Source organism: Ciona robusta, chromosome 12, assembly GCF_009617815.1.
Source record: "Ciona robusta chromosome 12, ASM961781v2".
Taxonomy (NCBI): Eukaryota; Metazoa; Chordata; class Ascidiacea; order Phlebobranchia; family Cionidae; genus Ciona; species Ciona robusta.
In genome coordinates, this window is record NC_143246.1 from 2,165,179 (window position 1) to 2,193,073 (window position 27,895).

The 27,895-nt window shown below is 33.1% G+C and overlaps 1 protein-coding gene across 1 annotated transcript; it reads right to left on the reverse strand.

Annotated features, from left to right (window-relative positions):
* Nucleotides 1–235: 235 nt before the first annotated feature.
* LOC149726408 (NFX1-type zinc finger-containing protein 1-like) lies at nucleotides 236–27,835 on the reverse strand. Its single transcript, XM_089890716.1, has 43 exons — nucleotides 27,364–27,835; nucleotides 27,184–27,290; nucleotides 26,394–26,538; nucleotides 25,927–26,032; nucleotides 25,304–25,419; nucleotides 24,773–24,877; nucleotides 23,864–23,952; nucleotides 23,469–23,546; nucleotides 23,060–23,163; nucleotides 21,680–21,791; nucleotides 21,224–21,310; nucleotides 20,616–20,753; nucleotides 19,683–19,881; nucleotides 19,309–19,535; nucleotides 18,268–18,396; nucleotides 17,666–17,758; nucleotides 16,982–17,056; nucleotides 16,574–16,669; nucleotides 15,796–15,967; nucleotides 14,765–14,957; nucleotides 13,716–13,895; nucleotides 12,763–12,969; nucleotides 12,031–12,130; nucleotides 11,295–11,428; nucleotides 11,147–11,236; nucleotides 10,337–10,472; nucleotides 9,896–10,092; nucleotides 9,084–9,246; nucleotides 8,575–8,714; nucleotides 7,767–7,897; nucleotides 7,426–7,492; nucleotides 6,969–7,087; nucleotides 6,275–6,451; nucleotides 5,661–5,796; nucleotides 5,127–5,256; nucleotides 4,934–5,078; nucleotides 4,348–4,462; nucleotides 4,143–4,292; nucleotides 3,960–4,079; nucleotides 3,708–3,887; nucleotides 2,410–2,464; nucleotides 1,811–1,974; nucleotides 236–938 (listed from the first exon to the last, which is right to left on the reverse strand). The coding sequence occupies exons 1-43, from the start codon at nucleotides 27,387–27,389 to the stop codon at nucleotides 813–815; spliced, it is 5,559 nt and encodes a 1,852-aa protein (XP_089746842.1). The 5' UTR covers nucleotides 27,390–27,835; the 3' UTR covers nucleotides 236–812.
* Nucleotides 27,836–27,895: the final 60 nt, after the last annotated feature.

Here is a 27,895-nt window from a genome sequence, read left to right on the forward strand (position 1 = left end):
GGGGCAAGACGGAACAAAATGTTAAAAGATTTTATATTAATACAAGACAAGTCAGCGTTCTTTTAAACAAGAGATCATAGCCCTAGTGAAACGGCACGTAATGTAATTGGCACAATGCAAGTTTTCTTGCGCTTGCACAGAAATTATCATCGATCGCAGTGTTGTCGTGGCCCATTAACACGCGTGCCTAAATGAGACAAAATGTCGCACAAAGTATCTGCCGTTTACAATTGAACAGTTCCTATCAATGTGTAATTGGCAAAAATAATAAAACAATTGTAATCTGGTTTAACATTCTTTTTACAGAAAATTTAGATGTTTAAGTTTGTTTACATGTTTATGATGCAGTTTAGACACCGAAAAGAGTTATCTGATAATCACAACAAAATAACCTCAATGGAAAGAAACACATATTTCTGGTTACATTTCAAATAAAATGCCACTGATACTAAAATGGAACTTACAGATTAATAAATAGCTTGTACGAAATTGATATATTTACATAATTATTTTTTTAATATGAAAATAAATCTACATACACTTATTTACATAATCAATAATATAAATGCATATAATAACACACTCGACACTTCATACAATTGCAGTAAATATAGTTAGATTAAAAAACATCACAATTTAGGAATCAGCATAGTGAAGTAAAATACAGTTCACAAAACAACGTTATGACACATAATAAATAAAATATACACTTATTATAAGGGTGCTGTTAAACACTTTGGACAGAAACTTTTAAGAGTTGAACCACTTAAAAAAATAAACTAAAATCAAGTTTTCACTTGCTAAATGTAAGATTAACCAAAGGATTGTCCCGAACATACCCAACATATTTGCGGTTCGTTTGCTATCCTACCCCTTAGCATTTTTTTTGCTCTAGGGTCCAGATAATCATGTAAAGCATTATTTACCTTGAATCGAATCTGAAACAAAAAAAATTATACTTACTATGTACATTTTCTTCACACATAATCTTGCATGAATGAATATAACTTACTTTATCCTCGCGTGGCCTGAAAGCGACAGGCGGCTTAACACCTCGTGCCAGCTTATGAGTTACCATGTAGGCTATGTTACTTTGTGGGTGATTATTTTTGGGGGGATTTTTTTTGTGTATAGCTGATAATTTGGACAACCCATTAGTGACCACTGGGTTGGAGCAATTGCCATTAAGTGTCTTGCCCAAAGACACATATACGCCCATTATGGTAGCAGCGTCGAGCCTTAAACACATTGCCTCTGGGTTAAAGGCATGCTTGCTAACCACTGTGCCACGACGCCGTTATAACACGAATGTTAATACATCTCACGACAGCCTACGAGTTACCAAGTATGTTACTTTGTGGGTGATTTTAAATGTCATGATTCTTTAAGTTTAAACGAAGTGAACAAAACACATTTTTGGCATAATTGCTTCTTTAATGCAATGTACATTCAAAATTTAAACTGTAGTTTCATAGGAGAATGATATATGTATCATATTGTCCGGCGCCGTGGGGTAGTGTAAACCAGAGGTAATGGGTTCAAGGCTCGACGCTGCTATCATTGTGGGTGTATGTGTCCTTGGGCAAGACACTTAACGGCAATTGCTCCAACCCAGTGGTCACTAATGGGTTGTCCAAATTATCAGCCATACATAAAAAAACTAAAAATTCCCAAAAAAATAATCACCCACAAAGTAACATACATGGTAACTCGTAAGCTAGCACAAGGTGCTAAACCCGTGTGATAATTACTGTCGTTTTCCGGCCACGCGAGGATAAAGTAAGTTACATTCATTCATTCATACACTTACGGAATCACAAGGTAACTTTACTCTTGGGTTGATAAGCATGTGCTGTAGATAATGAACAGACAGTCTATCACCAGCAACAAGCAGTGCTTCAAAGCTGTTTACCAATGTTTCTGGTTTGCCAAGCAAGTTCCGCGCATATAGTTCCACCATAAACCATATTTTTTCTAATAATAAAAATGTATGTAGGATTATGATGGTATGTATGGTAGTAACTTTCAATGGAAATACTGAACGTAATGTACCGAAACTAAATTGATGAATATGCAGTAGGGTGGGGAAAGATGGGACACTATTTAGCTCTATTTTCTCATCCCATTTAATAGTAAACAAAAAACATTCAAAGAATTATAAAACTATATCCTCACGACTACCATAGACCGTTAAAAACACAATCAGGATATTTTGATAGTATGTTCTAAAGGTGTCCCATCTTACCCCACCCTACTATAACATGTAATGTATGAGAGCTGATTAGACAATCAATAACAGAACACTTGGTTGGAGTAATTGCTGTTAAATGTCCAGGTGCATTTAGAATTCACAAATAATATGGTACATGTACGAAATAAAAGTAACACTGGTATTAAGTTTATTATTACCTCGATCACTTTCGTAATTCCTTACAAGTTCTGGTTCAGCAATGCCACAGTTAGGCTAAAAGTTGTACAATTAGGAATTAGAATTACTTTAAATTGTTAAAAACGTTTAATAAAGAAGTATTATTATACAGCTTTGTCAGTATATTTATTATTATATTATAAAAAAAAAAGATATTGGATTATAATGGGCGTATGTGTCCTTGGGCAAGACACTTAACGGCAATTGCTCCAACCCAGTGGCCACTAATGGGTTGTCCAAATTATCAGCCATACATAAAAAAAATGAAAAAATCCAAAAAAAATTATCACCCACAAAGTAACATACATGGTAACTCGTAAGCTGGCACGAGGTGTTAAACCCGTGTGATAACGACTGTCGTTTTCCGGCCACGCGAGGATAAAGTAAGTTACATTCATTCATTCATTTATTCATTTATAACATTTTGATTTTTTAACTTTTGACAGCTAATTAATATAACCTTATTCCATTTTTTTGTATGTTTTAGGGCAATATTGCTGAATCTTGTTTAATTTCTGACAGGCTATAGTGCTAATGTGCTATACCAACCAAAAATTCTAATATTAATAACTGGAACAGATGAGACTGGCCTTCCTTTGCTTTATTTGTAAGCACAAATAACAACCTCAGATGAAGTGCGTATGAGGTAATTTGTGTCAGCTATTTTCTTGCGAGTAATTATTCGAGTACAAAAGTTACTATGCAAAAAGGGTATTAGTGACCAGAGGGCTGTAGTAATTACTTTTACATGTGTAGCTATCTGGTTTATGATGGTCATAATTATAAATTATAGTAGCTGCAATCATTTTACCCTTTATAAACCATTCATCGAGTGAAAATACACATTATTTCACTTGGAGGTACTCTACATTGTGCATAACAGTAGGAGCTACTGAAATGTTTAGTTATGAATTTAACTGGTCCTTTTACCGAACTTATTAATCAGAATTATATTGTTTCAAGCTTAAACCTTAATATGTAATTACTTGAATGCTAATCAATTTAATAGGATTTTGATAGCACAAGAAAGATAATTCTAGCATTCTTAGTAGAAAAGCGCATGTTTTCGCGAGTTGCATATAGCAAGTAGGAAAGCTGCTACACGGAACAGTGTGATTAACTGGCACATATCGAATAACTTCAGCGTAATCTTGCAAAAATATAGAAACAAGATAAACAGTAGCAGTGTTAAGCTGCAAACATTGTATCCTCAAATTGTGAAGCAAATACTCAAACCTGTTCATATATACTGACAATATAGTTCTAATAATATTATCACCTGTTTTCTCAGCTCTTTTGCACAATCAAGAAATTCATGACTTTTAGCAAAACAAAATTCTTCAATTAGTTTCTTGAATGTTTTTCTCTGGCCACGCTTTTCTACTGACTCTTTGGTGTTAAAATCAATATTTCTCATATCATAGGAAATTGTCGCCCATTTTGGCACATTTCTGTTAGCCTGTTAAGATATAATATCACAATTATACATTTATATTTGCTTGACCAGACAGCTCTTATTAAATTAATTTACCAGTTCAAATATTTTGCGGAAAACCTCCTCTGCTTCATCTTCATTTTGCATGTGTTTTTTCAACTGTCTGTGTGAACGGTATGGTCCCATCAGAATTGGACCAATTTTTTTCCGGAATCGCTAAAAGTGATTTAGCAAAACATTGTTTATTCAATAGTGTTCTCAAGCATTTAGTTAACTTACTTTTAAGTCTTTGCAGGCTGAACACAGAGGCAAATCTGCATAGGTTTCACAAACATAGTGATTCTTTGGGCATTGGTACCACACACCATCGAGTGCAATGCTCTGACTCATAGTGCTGAAATTACTTGCAAGCATGTCTTCAACAAGCTCCTAAAATATTACACATATTAAGTTGAAACATGTCCAACAAAATCAATAATTACACCTTGTAATCTTTTTTTAGGTGTTTTAAATAATTTTCCATTTTGTTTCTTCTTTCATCATTGTATGGAAGGTGTTGTGTAAGAATAAGTTCAGCATTTTTGTTCACTAAACTGTCACTGTAATTTTAAATACAAATTATTAGGTTAATTTGCAATTGTTGCCTTGTCACACATGGATAAATAAGTTAATTCAACACCTGTTTAAATTTCAGCTTTCAGCTAAAATTCAAGGCAAAATAATTTTTGAGTTGCTTATATTATTAGTTACTGCTGCAGCCACAGAATAAGGGGGTTACTTTAACCCTTTTTAGGCTAATTAAAAGACTAAACGGGGCGTTTTTATTCTTTTTTTTACGGACCATAATTTTATCATTTTTTAAAATTTGTCTTGTTTAATCGGAACATTGTAAACATTTGGGTTCTTTATTGTGTAGTTGCACCAAGTGCCACTTTATTTCTTACCTTGTTAATTTAAAAAAAAGGGAGGTATTAAAAACTTTGGCTTTTTTCAGTCTTTGCCGCTGCATATGTTGAAGACATGTGTAAATTTTTCAAGTGAAAAAGTGTTTAGGATTTCTTTTTATTTACCCTGATCTTAAATTTGTTCTTATCCAAACCACACTATGCACAATTCTCAACATTTCCGTGTGAAAATCATTCCACTCTTGTTGAGTAAATTTTGGTCTTGACTTCAGGATCCAAGTTTTCATATCTTCTACAGCTTTGCTTACATCTAAATAACCATTAAATAAATAAAAGCATAATTTATTACTACTTTAACCTTGTATAATGTGTGGAGATGATTGGCTGTTTGTAATATATGTGCAAACTCTTGCAAGTTGGTGCATCATTTGTAGAGACATCTCCAAGTAACTGATGTCTGCCGCAGTACGGTTTGGTATTGCACTATTCTGCAAAAAATGTTTACCAAGTTGTACTATAAGAAAATAATACGGTAGCAAAACTTGCAACAAATTAAAGTTATTTTTTTTAAATTTATTACGTCTAAACTTGCTTTGTATGGTACAATAGGCAAGAATAAGATGAAACATAATTCACAGTTCTCTACATAAAATTAATTTTTAATTATGTTTCCAATGGAAAAACCAAAGAAAATTGGAATTACCAGCTAATGGAGTCTTATAAGACAATCCATTTAAATATATATTTAATATAACAGTTAAAAAAATATATATAGCTTATGACAGATTTTACTCTGTTTTAATAAATCCAATAAAAAAAGATAAGATATGCATATTTACACATAAAGTAAAAAGTAGTTTGATTTAGTTCTACCAAACAAACTATGACATACTCTTAAAATAGCCTTCCAGATTGTAACATTGTCCAGTTGATTTTCAATCAACTTTTGTTTTTCCACCATTGTATGTACAATTCTGCTTGCATTTTTCTTCACACAAGGATTCAATTTGACTATTCTATTCAAGTCTCTGATGAACAGTGTTTAGTTAGTCTGTAGTTATTTCAAGTTTACAATTAGCAGTTATTTAATCTGCCATTACAAGACAACTTCAGGGAATTATGCTTATGTTATACTCGTGGTGTATGGCAGCAACAGTCATTATACACCTGGTGTCTGTTAATTCACCTCATGCCCGAGGATTTTTTTGTATGGCTGAATATTTGGACAACCCATTAGTGATCACTGAGTTGCCAAAATCCCTAATAATCTTGCCCAAGGACACATACCCCATCCATGATATCGTAATCAGGCATCGAACCAGGTATCCTTCGGTTACAATACAACTGACCCAGAGCTAAATAAAATTGCTAAATACTACTTAAATTAGCAAACGGGACCATTGATAAAATTAAGCCAATTTTAAAGAAGCAGGAAATTGGTTTGAATTTAGTGAAAAAATGCAGTGCTACTAATTATAACAACTAGAAAAATAAGAGTAAAATTACTTCTGAAACTTAGCTGTTACACGTTCATAACGCTTGTCATTCACAGTTGCCTTGCATTTTGGACATTGTGGTCTTTCAATCTTCAACATGTTGTTTGAGGTTGTTTTATTTTGAAACATCTCCTTATCAAGTTGCGTACTTCCGAACACATGTTTACAAACGCCCAACTGAATGTACCTAGAAATGAAAAGTTATTATATAGTGTTCCGTTACTTTATAGACAACTCGATTTTGGGGTAATTTTAGAATGATTATTCAAACCTTAAATTAAGATGACAATTAAGATTAATAAATTTAAATATTTGACAATATTCTAAAACCATATTCCTTACCCAAATCTCTACAATATGACATGATAATGAACCAATTGATTGAAAATTTAGACGATTGCAATAGCTTTAATATTCTATTGTAGGCATGACAGATTAGGCTTATAAAGGGTTTTCATGTTTTTTTCACCATATTTCACTGTCTGTTTTAAAGCTGCCTTTACAGTAAAAATCTGTATAATTTGTCATTCCAATAACATAGTTTGCAAATTTTCTTAAAGAATATGTACAACCCTAGTTTTGCTAATCACATCCCTACCTTACCCCTGGCAAAGTATTACAATTGAATATTTGATGTCAATCTGAATGGTACAAACTGTCATTTTCACCCATTTTTTAAATAACAGAATTTTGAGAAATATCACCTTTGCTTGCAATCTTTTATGTCCATCTCAAGCAGTTCTTCTTTGTCACAAATAAAACACAAATTGGGACAAACTTCATCCTTGATTCCAATGCATTGGTGTTGTTTACAAGGTGCTTTCTAATAAATAAGATTGGTAATTGCCACTTGACGTCGAAAGATACAAAAAAAACAGCTTGAAAATACAAGTTATCAGTATTACTTGTAAATAGTTTGCAATAATCTTTTCCTACTGATTTCACAATGTCGAACCAAGTCTATTTTCAAATGCATTTAATATATACATGGTTATAACATTTTATTTATACACATACTAAAAATAAACATGGTCTAAAACATCCTAACTTAAAGCCTTAATTTCTAAAAGTATTTTATCAAAGTGCCAAAATATATGTTATCGTACTGTGGTGTGACAATTTGTAAGAAATGTTAACTAGTGATAGTGGTTTCTATCATACCTTGGGGCAAGGATCAGATGAGATGTTTATAAAAGAATGATGCTGCACATTCTGATAACAATGAGATCTGCCAAAAAATTTACTTTAACAACATAAAAAATCCAAAGATAAAATTAACATTTTTTGACATAGTTATCTTTTGTTGCTGAATCACTCTGAAGGTTACAACATGACTGTTTGTTACATGGCACACCTAATTGGTATGAGCTCTGTGTATACTGACTGTTATATATTTATAGAAGTTAAATGTCAAGTTCAAAAACACATGGCCAAAGTCAAACTAGAGATTTGGTATTCTTCACAAAGCAGAACTCCTTTATGTATATAACAACGAATCTTACCTGACATCATGCTTATTATGGCCTGGTTTAACTTGATCACACTCACACACCTCATCACATCGCTTTGTACACTTATGTCCACAAAGTAAAATCTTTTCACATTTTTCTTTACAGCCAACGTGAAGACGACCCTACGTATGCAACAAAAAGAAGTTAAAAAGTTAATTAAAGTTGAAGTTAAATAATGTATGTCACGCTTTTTATGTTAACGCAACTTAATGACACAGGTGTTTTATTTTGTGCAACTTGTGCCTGCAGACAAGCTACCATGTGAACTTTTTAGCGGTTTTGGTTTTATTTTTGTCCGGCGCCGTGGCGTAGTGGTTAGCGCGCCTTCCTGTAACCATTAGGTAATGGGTTCAAGGCTCGTCGCTGCTACCATTGTGGGCGTATATGTCCTTGGGCAAGACACTTAACGACAATTGCTCCAACCCAGTGGTCACTAATGGGTTGTCCAAATTATCACCCATACGTAAAAAAAATGAAAAAATCCCCAAAAAATAATCACCCACAAAGTAACATACATGGTAACTTGTAAGCTGGCACGAGGTGTTAAACCCCTGTGATAACGACTGTCGTTTTCTGGCTACGCGAGGATAAAGTAAGTTACATTCATTCATTCATTCTGTATAACTTATAATTTAAAACAACTCCCTAGTCTAGTGAACATTGTGTTGATTAAAGCAAGCTTCCAAATGTTCTAATTAATTATTAATTCCCGTGTGGCAAAACAGCTTACAGTTGTCAACCTAAGAGTCCAATTGTGCACTTTTGTGGCTTTGTTCATAGAAATGAAGACACTACTAACCTGAAAGCAATCTGAACATTTTGCATCACAATTATGGCCACAAGCTAACTCCTTTCCACAAGTTTCATTGCATTGACACTCTTTTAAGTTCTGACTTGCATGGCATGTTACATTAGTATCATGCCCGCAAATCAGTGAAACTTGGGATGGAAAAAGGGTAAAATTTCAATTATTTACTAATTTTAAAAGTTATTAAAGTACTAACAGCACCAAATGTTATCAGAGTATATTTTTGTTACATAATTCAAATATTAAATTGAAATTGAACAGCAACCTTTTTTCTCCAATAGTTTTTTCCCCAGTCAAAAATATAAACTATTGCCATGCAAGTAAAATGCAAGATAAATAGCCAAAACGTGTACTATTTTGTTTAAACTCTCTGCTAAAACAAAATTGTATCACTAGTCTGCAAATGGTGCTGTGTAAAATTTTCCAAGCAGTGCCAGTTCAGGTGCAAATATCTAATCAACAAATGAATAGTAAATTAACTCAACACAAATGAGACATACCCTTCACTGATTCCATGCATTTGTCTGTACATGGCAAACCACAGTTTTCTTTACATTTGTGGCCACATGAAAGGTCCTTGGGACACTTTTGCAAACATTGAATAGAAGATTTATCTTCGAAACATATTAGTGGTTGCGTATGACCGCATTTCAACGTTATATTCTGAAATAAAAATTGTTTTTCAAAAACAAGCGTCATTAACTCGGTGGTTGAATCAAAGTGGCTAGAATAAACTAAGATTGCTGTGACATGAGGCTTACTTTTAACAAAATGTCACAAAACAATAACTACAATCTTAAATATTTGGTAACTGGCACCCACTAAAACAAAATGTATAAAGATTTTATACATGGTGGCATAAAATATGTCCGGCGCCGTGGCATAGTGGCTAGCGCGCCTGCCTGTAACCAATAGGTAATGGGTTCAAGGCTTGACGCTGCTACCATTGTGTATGTGTCCTTGAGCAAGACACTTAACGACAATTGCTCCAACCCAGTGGTCACTAATGGGTTGTCCAAATTATCAGCCATACAAAAAAAATTGAAAAAAATACCAAAAAAATAATCACCCACAAAGTAACATACATGGTAACTCGTAAGCTGGCACGAGGTGTTAAACCAGTGTAATAACAACTGTCGTTTTCCGGCCACGCGAGGATAAAGTAAGTTACATTCATTCATTCAGATATATTTAAATCGGTTGCAATTTTTTACCTTGTAAGAAAAAATATGCGACAAAGATAAAACGATTTTCTTATAATAGCAACGTATCCAAACATAGAAAATTTTCTTAAAAAATATGCAAAACTTACTCCAACTCTTTCCAAACATCGGCCGTCACATTTTTCGTGACACACTCGTTTACATTTGTGCTTGGAATCTTTTTCACAAACATGTTCACATGGAACTTCACACAAGCTGTGCTTTGTATTTGAAGGGTGACAAGTTCGTGTGCATAGATGTCCACAATCAACAAGGGGTTCGTTGCAAGGCACACCACACCATGCGTCTGTAAAACAAATTTTTAAATTTTAAACAAATACTGTGAGAAATGATTTATATTGTACGTTCTGACAGTATTTCCTTATTTAAATTCAAATTTTATTCAATTCATCATTTAAATAAAATGCTAAAATTGTACAAGAGGTTTTAATCAGGCTTTGCAGTTTTTACAACAATTGACATAGTTTGACAGAGAAACATAAATAAAATATTTGTTTAAAGACTAAAGTTTTAAATATTTCGTATTTCACCAGTTTCGGGAAAACCATTGGATGTCCAGATTGAATTGGGATGTTGTGTACAAGCAATTGGTAAACTTAAACCTATATTTTCTGGATTATTCAAGTGCTGAATGATATCATTCCAAAGGCTGTGCTTTTGCAGTTTCTGAAAGTTAAGAAACAACGAATTTGCTATTAATTCATAAATATGTACATTGGTTCAAACTGCATGATAATAATAATGTTTCATTTTCTAAAAGTTTTAAAAATTAGAAAAAAGTGTTTTAATTAATCTAGGTTGTCACCTTATTCAATAAGAGTGATATTTATATTTTACATGGTGATGGTACAGATGTATAACATATATTATTGCTTGAATGCTATTCTCTTGCAAAAATTTAGTTGATAAGACATTAAATTGAATTTTGAATAATTTGGTAAAATACTAAATTCTTAAAACACATAGCACAAAGTATGTTGTGCAGAAACTAATAATAAAAAATCAACAATTGTAAGAAAAAGAGTTTCTACTTGCCCTATGTCAACAACGCTATACAAACAACTACACAGCGATATAAAAGTGTCTATTTTTAATGCCAACGCTGCTGGCCAGATTTTTGTTTAAATTGCTGGGGAAGTGAATCTGGAATAAATTTGTTTTAATACTGCATATGGCTAACTATCATGCGATGAAATCAGCACAAGGAACATTAAGCTAGTCACCATAAGCTCAATTCGTGTCACAACGCTAATAGAAAACTTTGAAAATGCCAGAATATATAAAATGCAAACTGGTATCGACCAGATTTAATGTTTTTTTACATGCGTGTAAGTACACACCTCAAAATTTCCGATGCAGTAAAGTCCTAGACTTGCACGAGAAAGGGCGACACAGATTCGATTTGGAGCGGAAAGAAAATCGATTTTTCCCTAAAAAAACATTATCAAGTTTTACTCAAGTTTTTTTATTTATACAAAAGCATTTTACCTCTTCATTTTTGCAGACTAAAGATAGAAGAATAATTTTATTTTCTTGTCCTTTGAAGTAATCGATATTTGTAACAGCAACTTTGTTCAATAAACTAAGTGTTTGAATTTGAGATTGAATTTCCATCATTTGGCCTGAAAAGAAAGTGTAGGCTACACATTGTATCTAGTTAGAACAATAATTTAATTAGAATAAATTAATGAATATGACTTATTTATATTTAGGCTTGTGCTGAGAGGTAACTACAGTGTTTTGTGCTATGGACCCAGTATCCACTTAAAAGTTACTGGGCGTTACTTTATAGATGATTGTTTGTTTTTTTGTATGAATAACAATCTGCGTCTACTAGCAACTACTGGGTTGAAACAATTACCATTAATTGTCTTGGCTAAATATACACACTTTCATAATGTTAGCAGCAATAAGCATCATACAATGTACTTTAGGTTGTAACCTATGTTCTAGGAAACCATGTATAAGGTTTTACAAACAAAACTGAATATGTAACTAATGTAAGTAAATGAATGTAACTCGCTTTATCCTTGTGAGGCCAGAAAACAACAGTCGTTATAACACAGGACACATACGGCCATTATGATAGCAGCAACGAGCCCTGAACCCATTACCTCTGGGTTAGCAGCAAGCGTGCTAAATACTTTGCCACGTTGCCCGGACAATGTACCTAACTAACCTAAGCAATATGTAATTTATTAATGAAATAATAATATAATTTTACCAGTGTATGATGTTAGGATAGTAATATCTTCGGCCCTGTATCCTTGTCCCAATAGAAACTTGCAAAGACCCAACAAATACTCAGCTTCATAATAATTCACCTGTGATATTAAATTGCATTCAGGTTAAATATTAAACAATATCTGCATATTGTTATTTGTTACCCAAAATAAAAATCAACCAATAAATGTAACCTACTTTATCCTCACATGGCTAGAAAACGACAGTCCTTGTGGTGTTTTGTTTCATACACCTCGCGCCAGCTTACGAGTTACCAAGTATGTTACTTTGTGGGAGTGATGAGGTATAGAAACAGAACACTAACAAAAACCGAGAATAAATTAGTCCGGTGCCGTGGCAAAGTGGTTAGCACGCCTGCTCTAACCCAGAGGTAATGGGTTTAAGGTTCGTAGCTGCTACCATTGTGGGCTTATGTTTCCTTGGGCAAGACACTTAACTGCAATTGCTCCAACCCACTGGTCACTAATGGGTTGTCCAAATTATCCGCCATACATAAAAAAATCCCCCAAAAAATATTCACCCACAAAGTATAACATACTTGGTAACTCGTAATCTGGCACGAGAGTCTTAACACCTGTGGTATAACGACTGTCGATTACCGCCATGCGAGGATAAAGTAAGTTACATTCATTCATTCAAATAAAATACTATTCATTCATTTATCATACTTGCATTGCAAAAAATAAGGAAAATAATTAAGAAAAAACCAAACCTTGCTTTTGCCATAATGATCAAGTGTTTCATCCTCATTGTGGCGGATAAAGAATACATTGTTACGAATCCCTTGTACTTTCATCTCATCCAAAGGAGTTGGATCTTCCGTTAGTTTAGGGTAGAAGGAATGTCTCAAAAGATCAGCAATGTTGGGTGACATTCTGTATTGCTTGTTTAGTGAATGCAAAGGTATCCCACATTGTATCTATTTGAAACAATATTAAACGATAACTTTTGACAATGAAACAATTCAAAGATAAAATTCTACAGTAGTCAAGATTTATTCATAAAAAATATTTAAAATTTTATATTTAAAATTGTATTCAGAAAGAGATATTTAAAAATGACAGTTGTGTAGCGTTTCTTGAGCGAGTGTAACTTGTAATGAAAAATGAATGGAAACAAGTAAATGCAAAACACAGGAAGAGAGCGAAAAGAAAAAGGCACCTAGTCACTAGGATGCCGGATGTTTCTTGCATGCGACTTTAATTAGTAACGCTACAGTGGGATATTTAAAGCTGACAGTTTAAGGTTAATAGGTACAAGAGTGTAAGAGTCCTAAATCTGTTATATAAGGGCTTTAAAATAAGTTTCTTTTTAACATACTGCTTTAGTTTAAAGAAAAATTGCAAACTGGCGCCGTGGAAAAGAAGTTAGCATGTCTGTCTCTAGCCCACAAGCTACAGGTTTAAGGCTTAACATTGTTACTATTGTGTGTATGTGGCCGTTGGCAAGACACTTAAAGGCAATTACTCCAACCCAGTGGCCATAATGAGTAGTCTAAGTTGTCAGCAGCTCGTTATAAAAAATTCTATAAAAAATAATCACCTTCTAAATTATATACCCTATTACCGGGCACAAGGTGTAAAATCAGAACATCTGTGGTATAATGACTATCATTTCTTCGGCATATGAGAATAAATAGGGTTACATTCATTCATTCATTCATACCATTCTTTCGAGCATAGAAATTCCCAGGTTGTGTTTTGTGCTCAATTCAGGCATGTTCACTCTTGGCCTCGATTGTTTATTGTCGCCTATCATTATAAGGTGTTGGGTACTTTTTGGAAGAGCTGTAGCAATGTGTGCTTCCAGTATCTCGGCCGCTTCTTCAGCAAAAACTATCTTAACCTAGAGCAAAGGGATGTAATAATAATAATAATAATAATAATAATAATAATAATAATAATAATAACTTTTATTTGTCTCTTCGATTACAGTAGCGAAGATTTAGAAATGTTTCAAACGAAAAGACAGGATATAGCGACAAAACAACAGTTGTTAAAACACGCTTACAGTTAAAAACATATTTACATTTAGTTGGAAGAAAATAAGCGTGGTCGCTACACCTAACGGACAAACGAGCCATTTATTTTAATTAAGTTAAACTTCTAATAGAAACAAAAGTGTGCGTAAAGACACGACCCGTACAATGGGGGGATGTAAACTTTAAATATAAAACATTAAAATGGGTTCAAGGCTGGCTCGCTGCTACCATTGTGGGCATATGTGTCCTTGGGCAAGACACTTAACAGCAATTGTTCCAACCCATTGGTCACCAATGGATTGCCCAAATTAGCAGCCATTCATAAAAATTGAAAAATTCTAAATAAAATAATCACCCATAAATTAACATGCACAAGGTGTATGAAACAGTACACCCAGGTTATAACGACTGTCGTTTTCTAGCCACGCGAGGATATAATTAGTTACATTAATTCATTCATTCAAAATTAGACTTTGAACAGGGTTGTCCTTAATGGGCTATTAATATTGGCAGCCATACGGAAAACATATAAAAAAATCAAAGGTGTCTATATATATATATGTGTTACTAGTAAATTGTTACAAAATAAACACCTGTGTTATAATGAGTGTCATTGCTTACAATTAAGTATCAACAAGTGTCATTCATTTATTCATTCAATTACATTATTTCTTTCACTAACAGTTTGTATAAACACTTTGTGTTTTGAAAATATTGCATCCTAAAAACTTACGTTTATGTCTTGTAAGACATCTCTGTACTTTGCTGCTGCAGTGGTTGTCATTCCAATAACGTAAGATTGAGATAAAATTCTCTTTTCCTCTTTTCTTCGTAGAAATTGCAATCGTCTGGATAGTTTATCGTACTTTTGGCAATGAAAGCCAAACTTTTCTTGTTCATGTAGAACCCATTGATGGACCCAATACCTACAATTAACATAGTTTTGGTACAATAAATAAATTATTTTTTTTTAACTTCTTAAGAAAATTAAAGATCAAATAAGTTACATTTATTCATTTATAACTGCCTGTTTGGCGAACCTTTATTGATCACTAAAAAGACGGAAAAATTACTCTGTTTCTTGCCCTAGAAAAGTAGTTCTCAACCGCCGGTCTGTACAGCCGGACCACGACCACTTTTATACTGGTCCGCCATATAAATGACAACTTTATATCTCAATTGCAAAATGCAAGAAACTTCAATAGAACCATGTTTAATATCAAAAGGACGACAGCAAAGTTTTCATTAAATTGAAGTTTCCATTCTTTGCTTTTGAGTTGCTTACTTTTGTCGTAATTCAATTTTAGGTTGATTTTATTTTTGAAAGGTCCACCGGCCCGCAAAATTTGTATTGAAATTTTACCAGACTGTAAGCTAAACAGGCTGAGAACCACTGCCCTAGAACATTATCTGATTAAATTATAAATATAGATCCTATTTAACTAAAGTAGCAACATTGATTCAAGTTAAATGAATGCATGAATGTAACTTACTTTATCCTCGCGTGGCCAGAAAACGACAGTCGTTGTGTATGTTACTTTGTGGGTGATTATTTGTTTTAAGGATTTTTTCAATTTTTTATGTATGACTAATCGTTTAGACAACGCATTACTGACCACTGGGTTGGAGCAATTGCTGTTAAGTGTCTTGTCCAAGGACACATGTGCCCACAATGGTAGCAGCGTTGAGTCTTGAACCCATTACCTCTGGGTTACAGGCAGGTGCGCTAACCAGTAGGCTATGCCATGGCGCCGAACAAGTTACCTGTACAGTCTCCATCTTATTTTAATGGGCAAGTCAAACAATCCTTGTCTTGACTTATTGAGTTCAGAATCTGTGTATATCTTGGTCTCAGTAAGCTTTTGTTTTATTACTTTACGAAGTTGCGTTTCAGGGAAGAATCTTGACTGCTTGAGGTCATATTGTGCTGGAACAACTGAATAATAAAGCTACACTTAATTTTAGTTATTAGAGTTAAAACATATTACAGATGATTTTCCCTTTGTGCTGATTAACTGAAAAAAGGACAGTTTTTCGCGAATCAGAATGTTGCAACCAAAATTGCTTGAAAAGTAAAGCAGTTAGAGCCAAAAAACAATTGTGAAAATTTTTAAGTATAATTGTCATTGCACCATGTGACAATTCAATAATTAAGAAAACACAAGTGTTCTGTTTCACACACCTGGTGCCAGCGGAGTTACTAAGTATGTTACTTTGCGGGTGATTATTTTTAGGCGAATTTTTACATTTGCTTTTATATGTGGCTGATAAATTTTACAATCAATTCGTGAACACTGGGTTGGAGCAATTGCCATTAAGTGTTTTGCCCAAGTATACATACACCCACAATGGTGGCAGCTAAGAGCCTTGAACCCATTACTCCTGGGTAAGAGGCAGGTGCGCTAACCAACTGTGCTACGGCGCTGGACAAGAAGAACTAATGTCATATAAGATCTAGGTGAAAAAGTACCACAGATGGTATTACCTTGGAAAAAAAAGAAAGTTAAAAAAACATACAATTATAAAACAAAAACTTTCTAACCTTTTCCATTTAAATAGACTAAAGCTGCTTTTTCTGAAGGGGCAAAAGATATTACTGAATTTGCTCGTCCAAAATCTTCATTTTCCATTTCGTCATCTGTAATGTTTTATCATTACTTATTAATCCACACATGTGAGACATTTTAATTGGTTGTAATAGTAAATGAACTAAGACAGTGTTCTAATTACCATACACATTTAGTGTGTAAAATATATGCATAAACAAAACATTGTTTTGTTTGTTTGATAACATTTTATGCCAAAACTATATTACGTTAAATTATAAAGCATAAGTAGCTGTCAGAAACGTTTTGAGCAAGTTCAACAGAGTATTTGTATTTGTAAAACACAATATTTGAAATTCATTGTTTACCCACTACACAAATTACGATAATTTTTTTTCTTTTACCAGTATCAATTAAGCGCTCATCATTATCATTATTTTCATCATCATCAACATTATCATCTTCAGATAAACTTTCATCTGCAATTCAAAATAAATATGTATGTACTTAACATGTGCCGTGGCAAACTGGTTAACGCGTCTGCCTGTAGCCCAGAGGTAATGGGTTCAAGGCTGCTACCATTGTGGGCGTATGTCTCCTTGGGCAAGTCACTTAATGGTAATTTCTCCAATCAAGCGGTCACTAATGGGTTATTCAAACTATCAGCCACACATAACAAATGAAACAAATCCTCAAAAAACAATTATCCACCAAGTAACATACTTGGTAACTTGTAAGCTAGCACGAGGTGTATAAAACAGAACACTCCTGTTTAATGACTCAGGCCAGGCAAGAATAAAGCAAGTTACATTTATTCATTTAAACAATATACAAATGATTGAATGACTGAGTAAACTATGTAATTTGTCTTTGCTGGTAAGATAAGACAGCTGTTGTACACACGTGATCTGTTTCATGCACTTCCTGCCCGCTTACAAATAACCACATATGCAAATTTGTGTGATATTTGCTTCTCTATGATTAATAATTTAGCAATGTGTAAAAAAACACCAATATCTTGCTGCAAGACACATGTGTATGAAACAGAACATCTAAAAGGTCTATGGAACAATATAGATATATTTTACCTGCATCAATATCAATTTCTGTAGAAGGGAGACCTAACCAGTTGATCAGAGGAAAATCTGGACCAGCGTAACCAAGATTTTGCATTTTTTTGTCTGAAAAGCATTATTTTAATAGTAATAATTATTTTTAATACTAAGTTATAAAATGGAGTTTCCTGTTTCATTTACTATTTGTAAAATTAGTAGGCATACATAGACATCCTATAATAGTATATGAACAAAGAAAAATGCTTTCAAAACTTAAATAAGATTATTTGCATATATGAACACCCGTGTTATAACGACTGTTGTTTTTCGACAACGCAAGGATAAAGTAAGTTTCATTCATTCATGTATGTTACTTTTTGTATGTTTTTTTACACTTTTTTGTATGGCTGTTAAATTGGACAATCCATTAGTGACCTCTAGGTTGAAGCAATTGCCATTAAGCGTCTTTTCTAAGAACACATTGGCCCACATTGGTGGCAGCCACCAGCCTTGAACTCATTATCTCTTGGTCTCAGAACACTCATGCTATACCGACTGTCGTTTTTCCACCACGCGAAGATAGAGTAAGTAACATTCAACATTCAATGCTAGTCAACAAAAATATTTACACTTACCTTCATGTCCTTGGTTTGTTAATTCACGGATTATTTTATCTGACATGACATTCCTTATGAGTCTAAACTTAAGAACATAAGTTGGTTCAATAACTTTTTTAATTTCCCGCCGCACTTCTCTTCGCTGTTCTAAAGAAGATTTTAGGATAAGATTAAATGTTTTGAGATATAATTTGAGAAAAAAAAATGTTCCGTTATATGATATTAATACCATTTTTGTGTTTTTCTTCAATCACGGTAGTAAGGATTTAGAAATATTTTAAATGAAAAGACAGGATACAGCGACAAAACAACAGTTTTTAAAACATGCTTACATTAAAAAACATATTTACATTTAATTAGAAGAAAACAAGCGCATTACGGGCTAATACATCAAAATATTGGACTCCATCATAGGAATAAAGGAATGTAACTTATTTATCATTGTGTGGTAGGGAAACAAAATTTGGTATGACATTTGTGTCCTGTTTCATACACCTCATGCACGCTTATGCGTTACCGCATGTGTAACTTTGTAGGTAATTTTTTTTTGTTAATTTTTTCTATTTTTTAGGATGTTCGTGCTACTGTAGCTAACTGCCTCGCCCGAGGGCCATATACGTTGTCATGCTGATTTATACCAACATTGTGTGATATTTTGTCTCTATTTGTTTAAATCAATTAGTCATAATTATTTATATAGTAGAGTGGGGGAAGATGGGACATCTTTAACACATAATATCCAAATAGCCTGATTGTGTTTTAAACAATTAACAACGGTCTGTGGAAGTCGTGAAGATATGGTTTTATAATTCATTGAATTTTCTTTGTTTACTACCAAATGAAAAGAGAAAACTAAACGAAAAAGTGTCCCATCTTCCCCCAACCTACTATATTACCTTTGTGTGTTTTAACAACTATAATTTTGCTGCTAATTACTTTTTGTTTGTTGTTTTAATAATTTGATCTCTGCTACTGATATTAAAAAGATAATAAAAATTTATGAATTGTTGCATTATGCTATGATATTGTAGAAAAACAAATAATTGTTTATCCAATCACCTCTGGTAATCCAGTAATCATATCTTTCTGTTTTTGATGCTTGCAACTCGGTTTGCCTTTTCATGTGCGCCATTGTAAAGCAGTGAAGTTTATCACTTCTGCACCTGCCTCCGACCCTTAAAATTTTGTTCGGAAAAAACTCAACAATTCCCTCCAGAAACTGGTCCAGTGCTTGATTTCCATAGCAAATCACCAGAATCGGGCAAATTTGTTGATTCTGGGTGTTCCTGATTTAAAGAATTTAATTTGTTAAATAAAAAACTTTCTGTGTTAACTTTAAAAACGGCTGATTCAGTTAAATATGGTTGAGGTTGAGGTTGAGGTGCTATGCTACATAATTAATTCTCTTTGACAAAAAAACAACTACTACACACCACAGGTGTTGATTTTGACTGAGCACTTTCATAATTGTGTTTCCAACTTTACTTTTTCCAGTTCCTGCTCCTCCTTGAATAACAGCAAGGTCCGTGGTCAACGCACTATGTACAGCAGATCTCTGTTCCTCATTCAAACCCATTTCCTCGGGTTTTGGCCACATTTTTATGTTTAGCAATTGTACATTTTTATGTTTTTCTGGAATGAATGAAAGTAACTTACTTTATCCTTGCGTGGACGGAAAACATCAGTTGTTATAACATGCGTGTTCTGTTTCATACACCTCATACCAGCTTACAAGTTCCATGTATGTTACTTTGTTAGTGATTGTTTTTTGGGGGAGATGTTTTTATTAACTAGACAACCCATTAATGACCACTGGGTTGGAGTAATTGCCGTTAAGTGTCTTTAATTGTTCAATCACACATACCCCCACAATGAGAGCAAAAACAGATTGTATGAAAAGAGTAAACAACAAACTGTGGAAAAAAATGAACAGCAGGCATTTTGTATAAATTCAGTAAGGTTATAGCAATGCATGCTAATGGGCAAGTATGAAACTTTGTTTTTTAAGCTAACTGCAAATTGTACCAACAGTTATTAACTATTAGAGGAATTTTTTATTAAGCGTCGTTTTCCCAGACACAGTCACCGGCAATGTTGGCAGCATCGAGTCTTGAACTCAGTACCCTCAATATAGAGATGAATTCAGTGGTTGCGTGCTTGTATTATAAGCTAAAAGATACTGGGCAAACGTTCAATGCTGCTACATTTGTGTTTTTAAGCAAGACAGTTAATGTTGATCCCTTCAACCCAGTGGTTGCTAATAGGTTGTTATAATTGTCAGGGCACAAGGTGTATGAAAAAAGATATAACAACCATCATTTTTCATTCATACATATAAATAATAGCCATCTATTTATTTGCTCTACTCATTTGATAAAAAATTACTTCACCAGTAAGAGAAGTGAAATCAAGTTTGACTTGTTCTGGTTTGCTGAGATAGGCAGGTGTTGACAAATTCGGCGTGCATGACACAATCTTATCTTGAAGTGGCAAAGTTTTTAAATCTGAAAATAAACATTTTTATTGTAAGTTTAATGTGGTTAGCGCGCCTGCCTCTAACCCAGAGTACTGGGTTCATGGCACTTCTCTGCGAACATTGTGGCCGTATGTTTTCCCCAAAAATAATCACCCACAAAGTAACTCGTAAGTTAGCACGAGGTGTATCAACACCCATGTTATAACGACTGTCGTTTTCTAGCCACGCGAGGATAAAGTAAGTTACATTCATTCATTCATATTCATTCATAATTGAAATCATTAACATAACAAACACATGTTTATGGATTCTATAACAGCAACAAAGAATTTCCTGCAGTTACATTGGATGAGTAGACCTCAGAATTCATTCCGACATTTTAGACATACACTTTAAATTCACCACCAGAAATGTTAAAAATAAATTGATGTTAAATTCATTTACTGTAACAAAAAATGCACATTATTTAATTTTTTGTCAATACAATGAAATGAGCACCTTTTAAACCATTTAAAGCTGATTTGGTAGCAATATAGTGACTGTCGCATTCAATCATGGTGTAGCCTCTTTTCCTTTGACGGAAATCTGCATGATATATTTATTAGTATGACGCCGTAGCACAGTTGGTTAGCGCGCCTGCCTCTAACCCAGAGGAAATGGGTTCAAAGCACTTCTCTGCTAATATTGTGGGCGTATTTTTCCTTGGGCAAGACACTTGACAGCAATTGCTCCAACCCAGTGGTCACTAATGGGTTGTCAAAATTATCCGCCATACATGAAAAAATATAAAAAATCACTTACAAAGTAACATACACGGTAACTTGTAAGCTGGCACAAAGTGTATGAAACAGAACACCTGCATTTACAACTGTCGTTTTCAGCCACACGAGGATAAAGTAAGTTATATTTATTTATATAATATTAAGCCATTGTAAACAACATACAGACACTAACCTCTAAATTGTTTTGTCTCATCCTTTGAGCTCTCCAAAAATTCAAGTCCTATCATTCCTTGTTTAACTTTTGAGCAAGTCCGGTATGCAATTGTGGCAAATATTAAATCATCCTAGAAAAGTTTGGAATAAGGGTTCAGAGTAAAATTTAAAATGTTTAATCAAAATTTTAATTTTTTACTCGAAGGGGCATACCAACGAAAAATTTGTATATGGATAAATATGCTCAAATGTGACCTAAAGGTACCATCAAAGTTTGCCAAAACGATACGGCTTCTAAAAAAATCGCGTGAAAAAAACCCGCTGGAGTAAAACAAATTTGGCTGTTTCAACAATGCATTGGATTTCCCATAAAAAATGTGCTAAAAACTAAATAATAAGAAAAAAAAATGCCAAGTCAGCATATTATGTAGCCATTTTTTTTTTACTTCAGCGGTCGAATTTCCGGTTTTGAAACTCATTTTTTTAAAAAAGCTGTTTTGCATTTTAAAACTTTAATGGTAGCTTTAGATCACATTTGAGCATATCTATCAATACACAAATTTCAATTTTTCGTTGGTATGTCCCTTTAAATGTTCATCAACATTTTTTCATTTTTTTAATGTTATCATTTTTTTAATTGCTAATTTATTTTTTCTGGGGCAAGCTAGTATGGTTGAAACGGGTTTATGATTAGATTCGAAACCAGTTATAACCAGTGGGCTGGAGTAATTTCCCAAAATAAAATTTGTCAATAGCAATTGTAATGTTGATGACACATATATGATGTAATAATAATGACGCAAGTTAGCGGGTGGCTAAGTAAAAATTAAACTCTGTCCACCCACAATAGCAAATATGTGCAAGGTTTTGTGACTCATTGAATATTGTAAATACCATCTACAGTATCACGTTAACATAACTTTATAGTAAAAAAACTATGAATATAATATAAGACTTTTCTGTTAAAATAAGAAAGTGCAACTTTTGACTCTACATTTAAAGTACTGTTGCTACTGTGTTGAGCGGAGATGTTTTTATGGTAAAACACTAGGTAGTTTTGAGCTTGTATTAATTAAAAAGCTAAATTATTGAAAAAAAAAAGTTTTATACTTAAGAAACTATAAGCAATTGCACAAAATATATAAAGCCGCCATGCATGATGTGAAGTTAGGACACCCTCGCTATTTTCTACCATGCGGTACAACTTGTTCAACTGCGATGCAGTGACGCACATGGAGAACAGAAGTTATGGCTTGCAGAAATGTCTTACTGTTTCACATAAATGACATGCATATCCTGTGTTTGGGTAATAGGCCATTATGACCTAAATCCCAGGTCCTCGACAAGAACCTCTTCCATATAGAAAGTAATATAGATTGTATATCTTACAAAGTTTCACCTGAAATCTATCACTTGATAAACAAACCAGGTTTCCATACAACAATCTCCGTGGAAGTTTTACTTTAAGTGATGCAGTATCAAATGTAACCATGTACTGGATTCCTTAAACGCAAATAAATTGATCATCAAAACCTCAAATTTATGAAAAAGTAACTTTTATTCATGTTTGAATTTTTTTAATTTATAAAATTTTGACTAATGGTATTTGTAAAAAAATGGAACAAGCAAACCATAACCTGAAAGGTTGATAGCATTAATTTCCATGAAATTCTGATGGCAAATGCCTAAGACTAGTATTGTTTATATAACTTATTTAACAAAACACTTGACATGCATACCATAGATTTTGTGTTAAAAAATTCAGGGTTTTTAAAAGAACACAGAATTTTTAACTTATAATAAAGTACCTTTCCATGACGGAAAACATTTGATGAAACGAACGTTTCTATAAACTTTTAAACGTTTAAATTTAGCAGTTCCTTGACCTGAAAATGCATTTCTGTTAAGTAATTTTTTTATTTCTGTCTGTTAATATAATATCGTATATTTACTTTTAAATAAAATGGGCCTACACTTACAAAATCTCCTAAAAGCGATTTTAAAACAGTAGTATTGTAAAATAAACAATCATAGTATGATTAAGAGTTAAAGAATATTTTATGTAAAGAATTTAAGCAATCTCCACACAAACTACATAAAGTTAACATTGTTCTAAAACCAAGAATGTATTGTAAAGATATACAAAAATCCTACAAATGTGTTTAATAAATCTAAATCAGAAAATGCAAATTTAAACAGTTACCTTCACAAAATGTTCGAATGGAGTTTCTTAATGGTCCTATTAGATCCTCATGTAACAATTTATAATGGGTTTTGCGGTAATGCTCAATGCTGTTAAATGTATACAATTTACTATATTATTTATTTATGAAAGAGTTTTCTTTTATATGTGGGTTAAAAAAAATTATAAAATACAAACTGAAACAAATTTAAAAAAAAAAAGTCTATAAAACTTAGTATAAAAATTATGATTTTTTTTGATTTTTTTTGTTTTTTTATGTATGGCTGATAATTTGGACAACCCATTAGTGATCACTGGGTTGGAGCAATTGCCATTAAGTGTCTTGCCCGATCACATGAATGCCCACAATGGTAGCACCGTCAAGTCTTGAACCCATTACCTCTAGGTTAAAGGCAGACGCGCTAACCACAATGCCACAACGCCAGACTATTTGAAAAAGAATACTTTGATGTCCAATATATTTATTTATCTTTATTTGACAAAAGACACTTAAACAAATGAGTAACAAAGTACACGAACCAAAACTTAATTCAATATTTGCACGGTTCCACATGAGAGAAAAAGAGATCAATCATTTACTTAGTAAATACGGAATACACAATAATGTGCGACATAGGCGCCTAACATGGGTTTGCAAAGTATGCATATATACCCTGAAAATAAACCAGAGTACGCATAAGTACCCAGTATAAATGCATAAACAGTTTAATATCCTATCTTACAAACATGTCCTAAAATAAACACTTTATAGTGGTGATAGCGCAATGATCAGTCTATTTCCTAAATAAAAGCTAATAATGTGACAAGGAAAAAACATGTTCTTGACTTCGCCGGCATAAACCTTTCCGTTTAAAACTTATGGTTATCTTGATTTTGCAAAATTTGAACGTCTATAAATTGAGAACATACCTATCGTATGGTTGGTCAACAATATTGACTGGTAAAGCTTCCAGTTCATTTTGTGTTGGTACAATTTGTTTGAATAACTCATGGCCTTCAGAGCATTCAGAAGGTCTGTATATAAACATAACATGAACTATATTTATCTATTTAAATATTGGTAAAAAAATTGAATTGATAAATTATCATAGCACTACTCATATCCTAAAAAAACTGATTACAAACTATATATATGATAACTTGTAAGCGGGAATTTTTCGTATTGTTAAACCAAACAAACAAATATCTCACAATCACACAACTTGTGTGTTCAACTATTTACAACAGGAACCTTTTATATAATGTAACTTGCTTTTATCCACGCATGGCCAGAAAACGATAGTCATTTTAACACAGGTATTCTGTTTCATACACTTCGTTCTACGAGTTACCATGTATTTTACTTTGTGGGAGATTTTTTAATGTTTGTATGGCTGATAATTTGCCATTAGTGACCACTGAGTTGGAGCAAACAGTCCAACATGTATAGAATAGCTCTACCTGTTTAATTGTAATTCCAACTTTTCTAAGGTTTCCTCTATTTTAAATTCATTTAAAACCATTTCATATTTGCTGGCATCAATTAAGCAAACAATCTCTTTAATCTGTGATTTCACCTGAGAAAGGAATAAGGTTATTTTATGGTTCATTAATATTAAAAAAGAAAGACGTATTAGAAACCTATTTATCTTATTAATTACTTAAGCGAACATATTTATTTAAAATACAAACAAATAAAAACTAGCTTAATAATAACTTTGAAACTTTCCTTTTAAAATCTGACGTATTATTAAGTTAGTTTTTATTATTAAATACCAGTGGTTATTTTAGTAGTTATTCTGTAATTATTTGTATATACAAATTTAATTTAACCTCCACAAAACTGGTTTATATTTTCCATAACAACAACTCAATGTGAGTTTGTTTGCTGGGTGTAATGACCATTCTTTTTAACCAACTAGTTGTATTTTTTATTTACATAAATGTTTAAAAAACTAATTTTTTAACCTTTTTTTTTCAAATTTGATCTCTACTATTAAACCGAAAAAAAGTATTAAAAAATTATGTCATGTAGTATTAAACAATTAAGCTATCTTATATTATGAATATAGTAGTATTTATACCTTATTAATATCCTCAAGCAACACATAAAAATCTGCAGCAGCAATAGAAACATCCAAAATAATCTTGACTTGACTTGCAGCTTGATGCGTTTCAGCTGCTTCATTTCTATATTAATTAAACAATTTACATGTTTGATGAAATGCTTAAGGAAATGCTTGCCTACATATTGCCACGATACTTTGTACTAAATAAAAGTAACTTACTTATTCTCGTGAAGATTGGCAAAAGATCAAACAGAACACTATGTTTTAACAAGAAAAGAGCAGTTTTCAAGATAAATTTAAATTTGTTTTACTTTTTTAATGTGGACCACTTCACAGAGCTTTAATTTAAGTTATTACCCTGCTAAACTAATAGAACTTTTTAAAGGGCTTAGATTTAATAATATTAGCCTACACCCTGCTAAAAGCTTTGCTCTTTAATGGCCCATATATTTAAGATCATCAAAATTTAACAAAGCACATACTTTTTTGCAAGTTTATGAAGATATTTTAAAACATTTTCAGATATATCTGCTTTGAATAGTATTCCTAATGCATCTTCAACTTGCTCCTTCGGTCCATTGGATTTCAGCAATTTAGAGAAAACATTCAGAAGGGATGAAATTTCTTCTAATAAAAAGAAGAAGACAAAATTAGTTATAATAAATTTAAATTCCGCGAATCTAACTAAAAATTCTCGAATCTAAAAGTTATAATAAATTCCGCAAATTTAAAAAACAATTTTTCATCCTATACTACGACGTACATGATGACTTGGAATATGGGGAAAGTTGGCCCAATACCTTAAAGACGTAAAAACAATTAATAGCCATTGTCTTTGTTGTTTTGCATATGGCGTGATATTGTGTTTAGTAGATATTGTATAGCTGATAACCTGTTCAGTTCATTACAAAATCAGGCGTTCACAAAATTTGTATCTTAACTTAACACAGATCACGTCGCATGCCGTCGCGAAGTGGTTAGCGCGCTTGCCTCTAACCTAGAGGTAATGGGTTCAAGGCTCAATGCTGCTACCATTGTTGGCGTATGTGTCCATGGGCAAGACACTTAACGGCAATTGCTCCAACCCAGTGGTCACTAATGGGTTGTCCAAATTATCAGCCACACATAAAAAATTCCCCCCAAAAATAATTACCCACAAAGTTACATGTAAGCTGGGACGATGTGTATGAAACAGAACACCCAAGTTTAACGTCTGTCGTTTTCCGGCCACGCGAGGATTAAGTAAGTTACATTAACATTAGGATAGCAAACCTTCTTTAAACTGCAGATCTGCCCTTGAGTTACAGCAACTAAGTTGGCTTAACCCTACAAGCGCATCTTCCGGAGTTATTCTGTTATCGGACAAAACTTTTTGTAAACTGTAAATGAAATAGAGTTGACTGTTACAGTAGCACAAAGAGGCTGAAAAAAATCTACTACTTTTAAACTTACCGAGATTTTCGTCTGCTTTGTGACATATTTGTTGATCAAATTAATTTCATACAGCCTACTGTTTTTACTTGAGCTGTTACAACAATTGCCCAAAAAATCTTTAACCTATACATAATAAGCTAACGCTATGCTAATAAATGACCTCCGAATTTGTAGTACTTTTCTAATTAAAAATGCGTAGGTGTATTACGTAAATCCTTTGTTGTGTGGCGTCATATTTCATATGCGAAACTTTATTCCTTCACCAGGTGATTCCCCGTCTCATGCTGTCCCGGGCTACGTCACAAAATCTGGTTTTAGTTGGTATACGTTTAATGAATAGTCTGCTCAATAAAAGTTGATTACTTACGTCAGTTGTATTATTGTAAAGAAATAACGAAAGTAAAAAGCCACTTTTAATGCGCAGGAGTGCTTGGTTCTTGAAAAATCTCAATATTTAGATAGACGAAAAACAGTAACCAGTAATAATAATAATAAAATACTATTCCTCGAGATGCATAATTGCAGCAACTATGACGTCACAGACGCAGGG